The sequence below is a fragment of the Oncorhynchus kisutch genome, linkage group LG17, assembly GCF_002021735.2.
Source record: "Oncorhynchus kisutch isolate 150728-3 linkage group LG17, Okis_V2, whole genome shotgun sequence".
Taxonomy (NCBI): domain Eukaryota; kingdom Metazoa; phylum Chordata; class Actinopteri; order Salmoniformes; family Salmonidae; genus Oncorhynchus; species Oncorhynchus kisutch.
Window position 1 is genome coordinate 66,378,684 of NC_034190.2, and position 14,887 is coordinate 66,393,570.

Genomic DNA, 14,887 nt, shown 5'->3' on the forward strand with positions numbered 1-14,887 from the left:
ACACACACCACATGGGAAAATGGACTCTCTGACAGATAGCATTAAGCATTTAAAAGTCCCTGTCAACACACCCCTTTCATACACTTAAATACTATATAACCTCATCATTTATATAACCATATCACTACAGATTAATTGTAGGTGGCATTGCTTGTTTGTTTTGAGCAATATGGTTCAGTTTGTAAAGTAAGTTCAAACTACGGGACAAAGCCTTATGTATGAGTTAAAGTGTATGAGTTCTAGAGGTAATGTGTGATCAGAAAAACACAATAAAACTTTGTAACAGTGGCAAGAGTGCTTTACGTTTGAGTGCTCTAGTGTGTTTCCTGTGATCCCTGTTGGGGGTGGATGGTGGCATGTCAACTCAGGACCCTAAAAACAAAGCCCTTTTGCATGCACGACAACCACAATCTGTTCCTGCTGCTGTTCACGCTCATTGCACGAAATAAATAAGGCACCTTGTGAATCATGCAACCCGTAGCTCTGCAAACTGCACTGTCCGTCTTCACCAGAGGAGCGTAAAACAGCCCACAGCACATCTGAGAGTGAAGCTCCGGCTGCTGCTGCATCCTATAAGTACAGCTGAAGGGTGGAGAGGAGTACACTACCTCCTCCTGATTCACTGGACATACATAATCAGCTATTCAGGAATCCTACCTCCAGCTAGAGTTAGTGCGTGCTGGGCCTGGGACACTGGAACCCTTGGGATGTTTTGTGTTGTTTTTGCAATACATTTAAAATTGGCTCAAGGCAATTATACACATAGACCTACCTTTGTTCAAGGCTTTCAAAATCAATGTCTGTTGTTTGGAATAAAGCGTTGTTCATGTTCATATTGGACCATGTGAGTTGCATTTAGCCGTAATCAGCATATTAAAACCTTTCATTGCACTATGCCTACCATTTATCCTGCTTAGAGAACCTGTTTACCTCTACAGCCCAACACTTTTCATTGGCAAGGAAAAAACTGATCTCCAGCCCCTTGTGATCTCAATTTCCTGTGGTAGTACCAGTCACTGAGAATTTAAGGCATGTCACCAGCTTCAATGATTGGCCCAACGGTCCACAGCCAATGTCCTTCCTGCCACCAATTCATGACCCGTCAACCCCAATACTGCTACCAATCCAACAGCCACACAACACACAACGCAGAACAAATGCCCTGATGTCACAGTCAATCCAGGCATCCCATTCTGCTCTCATAATACTGGCATCACATTTATCCTGGCATGAGGACAAGACAAATTATGGTATTCAGGAATAACAAGGTTTTTACTCTTTCCCCTGATCCAGAAAATTAACGATTGTATGCTTTCTACAAGATTAACTAACCAATATTCATATTTTTGGTTGAATTTGAAATCTCTCTCAAATCCTTGTCGGAAATGTGTGTTTGTCGAGTGTATTGTCTTTACAGCTGTATGCCAACATCCCAAGTGATTGATTCTTCAGTGGGAGAATGTAATTATGGTCTGTACCATCACAAAGCTCCTAGAACAGCAGCACTGATGTCTCAGAGGAGATTTCATAAGGCCATTACTCGATAGCTGGGAATCTCGAGCTCAGAAAACATGTTCCCCTTCATTGTTGTTTAGAAATGTTTATGGGACAGACACACAACTGAAACATTCAGCATTACAGTCCTATATTAGTCCCATCTAATGTGTGTGTCTATTTTTTTAATATTTTTAATTTCACCTTTATTTAACCAGGTAGGCAAGTTGAGAACAAGTTCTCATTTACAATTGCGACCTGGCCAAGATAAAGCAAAGCAGTTCGACACATACAACAACACAGAGTTACACATGGAGTAAAACAAACATACAGTCAATAATACAGTAGAAAAATAAGTCTATGCATTGTGTATCTGTGTACAAGGCCATCGCATTAAATTGGGTTTTGTGTAGTTTTAAATAACACTCTCTGTAGTTTTAAATGGCTTCTGTATAGTTTTTAATGGTGCCCTGTTTAGTTTTAAATGGCGCTCTGTGTAGGTTTAAATGGTGCTCTGTTTAGTTTTAAATGGCGCTCTGTGTAGGTTTAAATGGCGCTCTGTGTAGGTTTAAATGGCGCTCTGTGTAGGTTTAAATGGCGCTCTGTGTAGGTTTAAATGGCACTCTGTGTAGTTTTAAATGGCGCTCTGTGTAGGTTTAAATGGCGCACTGTGTAGGCTTAAATGGCGCTCTGTGTGGGTTTAAATGGCGCTCTGTGTAGGTTTAAATGGTGCTCTGTGTAGGTTTAAATGGCGCTCTGTTAAGTTTTAAATGGTTCTCTGTGTAGTTTTAAATGGTGCCGTGTTTAGTTTTAAATGGCGCTCTGTGTAGGTTTAAATGGCGCTCTGTGTAGGTTTAAATGGCGCTCTGTGTAGGTTTAAATGGCGCTCTGTGTAGGTTTAAATGGCGCTCTGTGTAGGTTTAAATGGTGCTCTGTGTAGTTTTAAATGGTGCCGTGTTTAGTTTTAAATGGCGCTCTGTGTAGGTTTAAATGGCGCTCTGTGTAGGTTTAAATAGCGCACTGTTTAGGTTTAAATGGCGCCCTGTTTAGTTTTAAATGGCGCTCTGTGTAGGTTTAAATGGCACTCTGTGTAGGTTTAAATGGCGCACTGTTTAGTTTTAAATGGCGCTCTGTGTAGGTTTAAATTGCGCTCTGTGTAGGTTTAAATGGCGCTCTGTGTAGGTTTAAATTGTGCTCTGTGTAGGTTTAAATTGTGCTCTGTGTAGGTTTAAATGGTGCAGTGATTAGTTTTAAATGGCACCCTGTGTAGTTTTAAATGGCGTTCTGTTTAGTTTTTACTCTCAAGGACTAGAGCTACAGTGCCTTGCAAAAGTATTCATCCCCCTTGGCGTTCTTCCTATTTTGTTGCATTACAACCTGTAATTTAAATTAATTTTTATTTGGATTTCATGTAATGGACATACACAAAATAGTCAAAATTGGTGAAGTGAAATGAACAAAAAAAAACTTTAAAAAATATATATATACAAAAATAAAAAGCTGAAAAGTGGTGCGTGCATATGTATTCACCCCCTGTTCTGAAAGGTCCCTGAATCTGCAACACCACTAAGCAAGGGGAACCATCAAGCAAGCGGCACCATGAAGACCAAGGAGCTCTCCAAACAGGGACAAAGTTGTAGAGAAGTACAGATCAGGGTTGGGTTATAAAAAAATATCAGGAACTTTGAACATCCTACGGAGCACCATTAAATCCATTATAAAATAATCGAAAGAATATGGCACCACAACAAACCTGCCAAGAGAGGGCCACCCACCAAAACTCATGGACCAGTCAGGGAGGGCATTAATCAGAAAGGCAACAAAGAGACCAAAGATAATCCTGAAGGCGCTGCAAAGCTCCGTAGCGGAGATTTGAGTATCTGTCCATAGGACCGTTTTAAACAGTACACTCCACAGAGCACAAAAAAACATTGATTAGAGAAAAAATAAGCAAACACGTTTGGTGTTAGCCAAAAGGCATGTGGGAGACTCCCCAAACATGTGGAAGAAGGTACTCTGGTCAGATGAGACTACAATTTAGCTTTTCGCTGTCAAGGAAAACACTGGCACAAACCCAACACCACCCATCACCACGAGAACACCATCCCCACAGTGAAGCATGGTGGTGGCAGCATCATGCTGTGGGGATGTTTTTCATCAGCAGGGACTGGGAAACTGGTCAGAATTGAAGGAATGAAGGATGGTGCTAAATACAGGAAAATTCTTGAGGGAAACCAGTTTCAGTCTTCCAGAGATTTGAGACTGGGACGGGGGTTCACCTTCCAGCAGGACAATGACCCTAAGCATACTGCTAAAGCAACACTCGAGTGGTTTAAGGGGAAACATTGAAATGTCTTGGAATGTCCTGGTCAAAGCCCAGACCGTAATCCAATTAAGAATCTGTGGTATGACTTAAAGATTGCTGTACACCAGCGGAAGCCATCCAACTTGAAGGAGCTGGAGCAGTTTTGCCTTGAAGAATGGGCAAAAATCCCAGTGGCTAGATGTGCCAAGCTTATAGAGACATACCCCAAGAGACTTGCAGCTGTAATTGCTGCAGACGGTGGCTCGACAAAGTATTGACTTTGGGGGGTGAATAGTTATGCACGCTCAAGTTTTCTGTTTTTTTTGTCTTATTTCTTGCTAGTTTCACAAGAAAAAATATTTTGCATCTTCAAAGTGGTAGGCATGTTGTGTAAATCAAATGATACATACCTCCAAAAAATGCATTTTAATTCCAGGTTGTAAGGCAACAAATTAGGAAAAATACCAAGGGGGATGAATACCTTCGCAAGCCACTGTACTAACATGACATCCATGTTGGGTTACTCCTCCATCATTGCTTTATGATTGGACCAGCTAGGCCAGTTAGCTGTTTTCAGTACCGGCGCAATCAATCTTTTCAGGAAAGCCTATGATCAGGGACGTCTAAACAACAAAGACTCACGAGAGAGCAGTAACTCCAATCAGGCTCACAGCTTTCTCCAAATAAATCTCACTAAAGTGGAGATTTGACATGGAAAAGAACAGAACCCAATAAGCATTTAGTCTACTGTATGTTGTGCTGACATTACATTCACCAAAGAAAAACATATAATGAACACACAAAAGGTACTTTTAGTAGTCTAAAAATACAGTAGGAGGATGTACTGTATAAAACCTTTGAAATTGTGCATTCGAGGCTATATTGTGACAGTGTTTTTTGAACCTGTCATTATTGCTGCCTCAATAGCCTCTGTAGACATCAGGACACAAACATGGAATCGTCTAATACCATGGGATTGGATGGGCTGCATTTGTCCACATGTTATAATGCCCTGGCATTTGGTTGGGCTGCATTTGTCCACATGTTATAATGCCCTGGCATTTGGTTGGGCTGCATTTGTCCACATGTTATAAGGCCCTGGCATTTGGTTGGGCTGTATTTGTCCACATGTTATAATGCCCTGGCATTTGGTTGGGCTGCATTTGTCCACATGTTATAAGGCCCTGGCATTTGGTTGGGCTGCATTTGTCCACATGTTATAAGGCCCTGGCATTTGGTTGGGATGTATTTGTCCACATGTTATAATGCCCTGGCATTTGGTTGGGCTGCATTTGTCCACATGTTATAAGGCCCTGGCATTTGGTTGGGCTGCATTTGTCCACATGTTATAAGGCCCTGGCATTTGGTTGGGCTGCATTTGTCCACATGTTATAAGGCCCTGGCATTTGGTTGGGCTGCATTTGTCCACATGTTATAAGGCCCTGGCATTTGGTTGGGCTGCATTTGTCCACATGTTATAAGGCCCTGGCATTTGGTTGGGCTGCATTTGTCCACATGTTATAAGGCCCTGGCATTTGGTTGGGCTGCATTTGTCCACATGTTATAATGCCCTGGCATTTGGTTGGGCTGCATTTGTCCACATGTTATAAGGCCCTGGCATTTGGTTGGGCTGCATTTGTCCACATGTTATAATGCCCTGGCATTTGGTTGGGCTGCATTTGTCCACATGTTATAAGGCCCTGGCATTTGGTTGGGCTGCATTTGTCCACATGTTATAATGCCCTGGCATTTGGTTGGGCTGCATTTGTCCACATGTTATAATGCCCTGGCATTTGGTTGGGCTGCATTTGTCCACATGTTATAATGCCCTGGCATTTGGTTGGGCTGCATTTGTCCACATGTTATAAGGCCCTGGCATTTGGTTGGGCTGCATTTGTCCACATGTTATAAGGCCCTGGCATTTGGTTGGGCTGCATTTGTCCACATGTTATAAGGCCCTGGCATTTGGTTGGGCTGCATTTGTCCACATGTTATAAGGCCCTGGCATTTGGTTGGGCTGCATTTGTCCACATGTTATAAGGCCCTGGCATTTGGTTGGGCTGCATTTGTCCACATGTTATAAGGCCCTGGCATTTGGTTGGGCTGCATTTGTCCACATGTTATAATGCCCTGGCATTTGGTTGGGCTGCATTTGTCCACATGTTATAATGCCCTGGCATTTGGTTGGGCTGCATTTGTCCACATGTTATAAGGCCCTGGCATTTGGTTGGGCTGCATTTGTCCACATGTTATAAGGCCCTGGCATTTGGTTGGGCTGCATTTGTCCACATGTTATAAGGCCCTGGCATTTGGTTGGGCTGCATTTGTCCACATGTTATAATGCCCTGGCATTTGGTTGGGCTGCATTTGTCCACATGTTATAAGGCCCTGGCATTTGGTTGGGCTGCATTTGTCCACATGTTATAAGGCCCTGGCATTTGGTTGGGCTGCATTTGTCCACATGTTATAATGCCCTGGCATTTGGTTGGGCTGCATTTGTCCACATGTTATAAGGCCCTGGCATTTGGTTGGGCTGCATTTGTCCACATGTTATAATGCCCTGGCATTTGGTTGGGCTGCATTTGTCCACATGTTATAATGCCCTGGCATTTGGTTGGGCTGCATTTGTCCACATGTTATAATGCCCTGGCATTTGGTTGGGCTGCATTTGTCCACATGTTATAAGGCCCTGGCATTTGGTTGGGCTGCATTTGTCTACATGTTATAAGGCCCTGGCATTTGGTTGGGCTGCATTTGTCCACATGTTATAAGGCCCTGGCATTTGGTTGGGCTGCATTTGTCCACATGTTATAAGGCCCTGGCATTTGGTTGGGCTGCATTTGTCCACATGTTATAAGGCCCTGGCATTTGGTTGGGCTGCATTTGTCCACATGTTATAAGGCCCTGGCATTTGGTTGGGCTGCATTTGTCCACATGTTATAAGGCCCTGGCATTTGGTTGGGCTGCATTTGTCCACATGTTATAAGGCCCTGGCATTTGGTTGGGCTGCATTTGTCCACATGTTATAAGGCCCTGGCATTTGGTTGGGCTGCATTTGTCCACATGTTATAATGCCCTGGCATTTGGTTGGGCTGCATTTGTCCACATGTTATAATGCCCTGGCATTTGGTTGGGCTGCATTTGTCCACATGTTATAAGGCCCTGGCATTTGGTTGGGCTGCATTTGTCCACATGTTATAAGGCCCTGGCATTTGGTTGGGCTGCATTTGTCCACATGTTATAAGGCCCTGGCATTTGGTTGGGCTGCATTTGTCCACATGTTATAATGCCCTGGCATTTGGTTGGGCTGCATTTGTCCACATGTTATAAGGCCCTGGCATTTGGTTGGGCTGCATTTGTCCACATGTTATAAGGCCCTGGCATTTGGTTGGGCTGCATTTGTCCACATGTTATAATGCCCTGGCATTTGGTTGGGCTGCATTTGTCCACATGTTATAAGGCCCTGGCATTTGGTTGGGCTGCATTTGTCCACATGTTATAATGCCCTGGCATTTGGTTGGGCTGCATTTGTCCACATGTTATAATGCCCTGGCATTTGGTTGGGCTGCATTTGTCCACATGTTATAATGCCCTGGCATTTGGTTGGGCTGCATTTGTCCACATGTTATAAGGCCCTGGCATTTGGTTGGGCTGCATTTGTCTACATGTTATAAGGCCCTGGCATTTGGTTGGGATGCATTTGTCCACATGTTATAAGGCCCTGGCATTTGGTTGGGCTGCATTTGTCCACATGTTATAAGGCCCTGGCATTTGGTTGGGCTGCATTTGTCCACATGTTATAAGGCCCTGGCATTTGGTTGGGCTGCATTTGTCCACATGTTATAAGGCCCTGGCATTTGGTTGGGCTGCATTTGTCCACATGTTATAAGGCCCTGGCATTTGGTTGGGCTGCATTTGTCCACATGTTATAAGGCCCTGGCATTTGGTTGGGCTGCATTTGTCCACATGTTATAAGGCCCTGGCATTTGGTTGGGCTGCATTTGTCCACATGTTATAATGCCCTGGCATTTGGTTGGGCTGCATTTGTCCACATGTTATAATGCCCTGGCATTTGGTTGGGCTGCATTTGTCCACATGTTATAAGGCCCTGGCATTTGGTTGGGCTGCATTTGTCCACATGTTATAAGGCCCTGGCATTTGGTTGGGCTGCATTTGTCCACATGTTATAAGGCCCTGGCATTTGGTTGGGCTGCATTTGTCCACATGTTATAATGCCCTGGCATTTGGTTGGGCTGCATTTGTCCACATGTTATAAGGCCCTGGCATTTGGTTGGGCTGCATTTGTCCACATGTTATAAGGCCCTGGCATTTGGTTGGGCTGCATTTGTCCACATGTTATAATGCCCTGGCATTTGGTTGGGCTGCATTTGTCCACATGTTATAATGCCCTGGCATTTGGTTGGGCTGCATTTGTCCACATGTTATAATGCCCTGGCATTTGGTTGGGCTGCATTTGTCCACATGTTATAAGGCCCTGGCATTTGGTTGGGCTGCATTTGTCCACATGTTATAATGCCCTGGCATTTGGTTGGGCTGCATTTGTCCACATGTTATAATGCCCTGGCATTTGGTTGGGCTGCATTTGTCCACATGTTATAAGGCCCTGGCATTTGGTTGGGCTGCATTTGTCCACATGTTATAAGGCCCTGGCATTTGGTTGGGCTGCATTTGTCCACATGTTATAATGCCCTGGCATTTGGTTGGGCTGCATTTGTCCACATGTTATAATGCCCTGGCATTTGGTTGGGCTGCATTTGTCCACATGTTATAATGCCCTGGCATTTGGTTGGGCTGCATTTGTCCACATGTTATAAGGCCCTGGCATTTGGTTGGGCTGCATTTGTCTACATGTTATAAGGCCCTGGCATTTGGTTGGGCTGCATTTGTCCACATGTTATAAGGCCCTGGCATTTGGTTGGGCTGCATTTGTCCACATGTTATAAGGCCCTGGCATTTGGTTGGGCTGCATTTGTCCACATGTTATAAGGCCCTGGCATTTGGTTGGGCTGCATTTGTCCACATGTTATAAGGCCCTGGCATTTGGTTGGGCTGCATTTGTCCACATGTTATAAGGCCCTGGCATTTGGTTGGGCTGTATTTGTCCACATGTTATAAGGCCCTGGCATTTGGTTGGGATGTATTTGTCCACATGTTATAAGGCCCTGGCATTTGGTTGGGCTGCATTTGTCCACATGTTATAAGGCCCTGGCATTTGGTTGGGCTGCATTTGTCCACATGTTATAAGGCCCTGGCATTTGGTTGGGCTGCATTTGTCCACATGTTATAAGGCCCTGGCATTTGGTTGGGCTGCATTTGTCCACATGTTATAATGCCCTGGCATTTGGTTGGGCTGCATTTGTCCACATGTTATAAGGCCCTGGCATTTGGTTGGGCTGCATTTGTCCACATGTTATAAGGCCCTGGCATTTGGTTGGGCTGCATTTGTCCACATGTTATAAGGCCCTGGCATTTGGTTGGGCTGCATTTGTCCACATGTTATAAGGCCCTGGCATTTGGTTGGGCTGCATTTGTCCACATGTTATAAGGCCCTGGCATTTGGTTTGGCTGCATTTGTCCACATGTTATAAGGCCCTGGCATTTGGTTGGGCTGCATTTGTCCACATGTTATAAGGCCCTGGCATTTGGTTGGGCTGCATTTGTCCACATGTTATAAGGCCCTGGCATTTGGTTGGGCTGCATTTGTCCACATGTTATAAGGCCCTGGCATTTGGTTGGGCTGCATTTGTCCACATGTTATAAGGCCCTGGCATTTGGTTGGGCTGCATTTGTCCACATGTTATAAGGCCCTGGCATTTGGTTGGGCTGCATTTGTCCACATGTTATAATTTCCTGGTATTTGGTTGGGCTGCATTTGTCCACATGTTATTATACCCTGGGATTTGGTTGGGCTGCATTTGTCCACATGTTATTATACCCTGGGTTTTGGTTGGGCTGCATTTGTCCATAAGTTATTATACCCTGGGTTTTGGTTGGGCTGCATTTGTCCAGAAGTTATTATACCCTGGGATTTGGTTGGGCTGCATTTGTCCACATGTTATAAGGCCCTGAATTTGGTTGGGCTGTATTTGTCCACATGTTATAAGGCACTGGCATTTGGTTGGGCTGCATTTGTCCAGAAGTTATTATACCCTGGAATATGTTTGGGCTGTATTTGTCCACATTTGATAGCACATACTATATTATACTCACGTGTGACTGAGCGATGAAACAAAGGTGGTGTAGCGAGAATTACTGTCCTGACACTGACATCAAATATTGAATACAAGAAGCAGTTGACCTGCTTTACCACTACTAAGGCGTTGGAAATAGAACAGCCACTGAGGATTGCTGCATGCTCAGTTAAAAGCACTGGCACAGCTCTCTTTGCAAAGCCTTGACAAGATGCACTATGCAGCTTTTGAATGATTCTCTCCTATGTATACTTCCATTCACAATATCCATAACTTAGGCTTCCTGAAAACAAATGTACCGCTGGTCCAATTTCAATTCAGCACAATTTCATAGAGATTGTAATCACCCGAACCAAAAGGAGGAGAATCGTTTGTTGGTAAATGAACTCATATATCAGCATGAGAGTTATTGGGGCTGAGGTGGACCCAAGAGTAAATATTTCCGCCAGATCCTGCAAACTGTAGCTCAAAATGAATAAACACACAGTCTTGCCACGTTGGTTTGGACTTTTGAAGCAAACCCTCTGTACACAAAAGACAAATATAACACAGTGCAATGTGCATGCTAGATAGCTAATGGGTGATTAGTCCTAGCTAATTAGCCTGTCATCCATTAGAAAATAATGGCTTTGTCAAAAGAAGCCCCCAGTGACACTACACACACCATAACCTTTTCTAAAGTGGTTAACAGGTTGAAGTTTATTGGGATGTCTTGTCCTGGAGGCAGAACGTAGCGACTTCAGCTAGATGGGCCAGCTGCACAGTGAAAATTGGCTAAATTGTAAGAATGTATGACAACAGAAGTTCACTTTTTGGCCTTAATTTAAGGTCAGGGTTAGGTATTAGGGTTACCAATGTGGTTAAGGTTAGGGTTAAGGTTAGGGTTAAAGTTAGGGTTAAAATCAGATTGTATGACTTAGTGACTATGCCAGCTAGTGACCACTCTGCAGAGCTGTCACGACTCCTACCGAAGGTGGCTCCCCTTCCTGTTCGGGTGGCGCTCGGCGGTCGTCGTCACCGGCCTACTAGCTGCCACTGATCCTTTTTTCCTCCTTGTCTGTTTATTAGTTACACCTGTGTTTAATTAGGTTTATTGGTGGGGCTTTATTATCCAGCCGGCCCACCTACTGGGTGTGCAGGATTATTCTCTGTGTACATTTTGTGCACGACTGTAGGTCATGGTTGTCCGTGTATGTGTGTATTTTCTGGACTGTTTAGTTCCCCGTGTTTTGGGGCATTTGTTTGGGTTGGCGTCGGTTTCACCTGTGTGGTGAATTAAAAGTATTGCTAGCCTGAATTCTCTGTTTCCTGCGCCTGACTTCTTCCTCCACTACACTCCGGGCATTACAAGAGCTGCCTCCAGAACAAGATTCATGACGAAATACATTAACCTGCAAGAGGTTAGGGAAAGTTGGTCATTTTTTCCAGTGACTATTTACAAAGAACACACAGAGTTCTAAATAGAATATACGTATATTGCCCAAGCCCTCCTCCCTATCTTGTTTTGTTCCAGTAAATAACCATTACTCTGTACCGCAATTATCCATACAAAGGCTAGAAAAAGGGACAAAACCTTTTGCAATGTTCCATTAGACCTACATTTACACAGCTCAAAAGTGGAACAAAGCAGAGGTAGAAGTGGAGGAGGGTGTTTTTGATGACTCACCAATCATGTGAATGGAAGTCCTTCCAGGCCGTGTCACATGGTGCGGCTGTAGCTGTATGGTCTCATAGAAGGTGGCCTGGCAGAGCTGGATGGCTGTTCCACTGACCCAGAGGACCAGGCAAAGCAGCCAGGACATGACAGCACACATCTGCTATAGCGGGGTGGGGGGGAACAGTCAAAGGTCATCATGTCACACACAGAAACACACACGCAAGCACAGATGCCCTCATGACCAAATGAAAGCACACGCGCGCGCGCACACACACAGAAACACACAAAACCATGTCCTGGCACATTGACCCAATGAACTTCCACATAAACCTCATAATAAACAGTGTATCATTCAGCGTGATAATCAACTGCTCGTTTGTGATCTTTTTATTCCTGCCCTATTTTGTCCCTGAGCCACAGCGCAGCAGAAAATGTGGAATGGTCCCTGGAGACTTATTCCATGCAGCTGAGATTTCCCCTGACAGGCTGAATCCCCCTCTTCAACCTGACTATCTCTTCTTGCCTGCCTTTAAACCAAAATTAGAAATAAATAAAAAGATTTCTCTCCTGGTTCGCAGGCAGTTAGCTGCCATCTCTTTTCTATGGGTGCCTTTTGGATGTCACAAGGTTGTGAAAGTGATAGAGCCATAATGGGAATCAACAATCATGTAATGTCTCTCACAAAGCTGTTTAGATAAGGGGCTTCAAGACACATACAGATCCCAGGTTAAGGTTAGGGTTGGGTTGAGAATGATTCAATATTGTAAATAATTGCCTCTGTAAAAATATATTGACATCAACAAACGTGGTGATAGCATTACATTGTGATTGTATTCAACAGATTACAAAATTATTCATTTTTAGTGAAGCTTGTGAAAGAGAAAATAGCTTTTGGGCAGGTGCCTTTGTCATGTAGTACGATTTTTTATTATATTCAGTTTCAGTGTTGTTTTTTTCTCAGTTATAATCTAAATAATTACCACTGTCAACATATCTTTACATCAACAAACTAGAGGTGTTGCCTGCAAGCAGTGTTTTGGTTCAACACATTACAAAATGTGAATTTTTTTCAGGGAGCATGTCAAAGTAAAATCTGCTTTTATGCAGGTGTCTTAAATAGGTAATGAGATTTTGAATTGGATTAGGTTTTAGATGTTTTTTTGAATGTAGCCTACTGTGTCTGTGTGAAATTTGAGTAGAATGTGCTTCTGCCTTGGATTGGCTTTCAATGATAGTGCTTCAGAGAAAAAATGTAGCTGGCCTTTTGTTATTCATTCCACATATCCTACAGTATAGATATAGGATCTTCATTTGAGCCAGTTTGCTACAGCAATAAAACCTTCCTGCAGTAACAGGAAATTGAATTATTATGTAGATTATAATTAATGAAAATTTTTGTAGGGGTTGATACATTTTTCGTAAGTGAAAATCAACTGACTGAAAAGTCTAAATCCAAATTAAGAACTTCATAAGCCTTTTTAAACCTTAAATACATTACAAGTGTTACATTTCCTACATTGCAGGAGAAACAACAGGGTGATCACATTAAGATCCTATCGTAGTTCAGCCTAGATATTACAATCTCTGTTTTCCCTGTTTAAAGGACCTTACGTCTGTAAAAAGGTGGCATAGTCTGCAAAACACATCACATGACATAAATCAGCCTTGGAATAAAAGAGGAACATGAAATCCACAAGATTATGCAAACAGTAAATATTGTAAAAGTAATGTTACTACAAATTGCAAGCAAATGTATGTCATAAAAACAGAGCACAGTACTTTTAAGGAATTTGCTTAATGCATAACTACATACAAACTCACTTAAATCTAAGTGATGCAGGTTTTATGAAACGGTCTCCATATTTGTTCATGTAAAGTCCCTTGGGTACAGTTTTATTTATACTTCCATCGAAACACTAAACATCTCTCCTCCTTTATACAGTAAATCTCCTACCTGAGTAAAGATCCTGGTAATCCTGGTAGAGTAAATAATTATTCTATCACATTATCTTAAATCCATCCATCCCGAAGCTGATCCCCCCACAACTTTATCCTTGATTTAGGTGTCGAGAATCCCAAACTCCTCTGACACTTCACGGCTTGCCCTCCTTCACTTTGTCTGAGGACGACCAACAATGAGCACAGAGACTGAAACAGATTTAGAGCCTTGCCATTTCCTCCTTTGAAATATCACTGTATTCCCTCGAGGAGACCCTGGCACTGACACAGAATAGATTTGCCTCTTTGCGTTTACAGGCACATACAGAGTGATCCTTAATTAACTGCTGTAGAATCTCCCCTCTCGCTCTCTCTTTCTCTCTTTCGCTTTCTCTCTCGCTCTGTCCGTCTGCGTCCTCCTCCCATTGACAGGCAGTCTCTGAGCACACGTTCTAGCTCTGTCCCCCTCAGCGAGCACTAAGTAATGACTGTTCCTCTACAGCCTGCCTGAGTGTAAAGACTATCAGGTCTTAAAGCAAGATTGCCCCAGTATCACACTGAAACGTCAAGGTACCTTATGGTCAGTCCTGATTATCAGCCTCTTACCATTGGAAATCAACACAGGTGGTCTCACATAGGAACACCCACTTTAGAACACCTATAGACACTTACATAGATTATATCTTACACACATTTTTTGATGCACTTCTTCCCAGAGCATAACATGGTAATATGACACGCAAGTGGGTGCAATCAAACCAGGCTACATTTCATGTAGGGCAAGTCCATGCAAAGAGAGTGATGCTGAGACTCAGATTTTCACTTTAAAATGTATGTTAAAAAAAAGTAAAACAATGATTGAAAAGTTAAACAAACCATAAAACTCTATGCACATGGGCTACTTTTGACAATTTCCACTGAATATTTTACCAAAACACATTTACTTGAAGAACGGTGCAGATGCAACGTTGTGCTGTGCCGGTTTGTGCTGTTGTTGTGCCGCCATTTTGTCACCAAACTTTGCATCTGCATAGTTGGCTGTTTTGTTTAACTTTGTAATCATTGGTTTTTGTTTGGCATTTATTTTGTGAAAAATCTAAATCTCAGTATCACTCTGTTACCATCTAATTGCCCTGTACATTTCATATGCTTGATCCTCTTCATGGTGACTGCAGATAATATATATTCATAACCAAGTCGCCACTCATTAGTAATAAGAAGTTTAAGAAGAGAGCTGAAATCAACCTTCTGGTGAAGGATCATTAACCCTAGGCTGTTCAT

General features: G+C 43.1%; 1 protein-coding gene across 2 annotated transcripts in view; it reads right to left on the reverse strand.

Annotated features, from left to right (window-relative positions):
- The window catches only part of LOC109908583 (chemokine-like protein TAFA-1), a 49,994-nt gene extending 35,933 nt beyond the window's left edge, over positions 1–14,061 (reverse strand). Inside the window, exons 1-2 of one of the 2 annotated variants that reach the window (XM_020507248.2) lie at positions 13,623–14,061; positions 11,678–11,825 (exon numbers count right to left, since the gene is read on the reverse strand). In XM_020507248.2, coding sequence (XP_020362837.1) covers positions 11,678–11,825 — 148 coding nt within the window. In that variant the 5' untranslated portion in view covers positions 13,623–14,061. Of the gene's footprint in view, positions 1–11,677; positions 11,829–13,622 lie in introns of both variants that reach the window. The other variant, XM_020507249.2, reaches the window with a different exon arrangement.
- Positions 14,062–14,887: the final 826 nt, after the last annotated feature.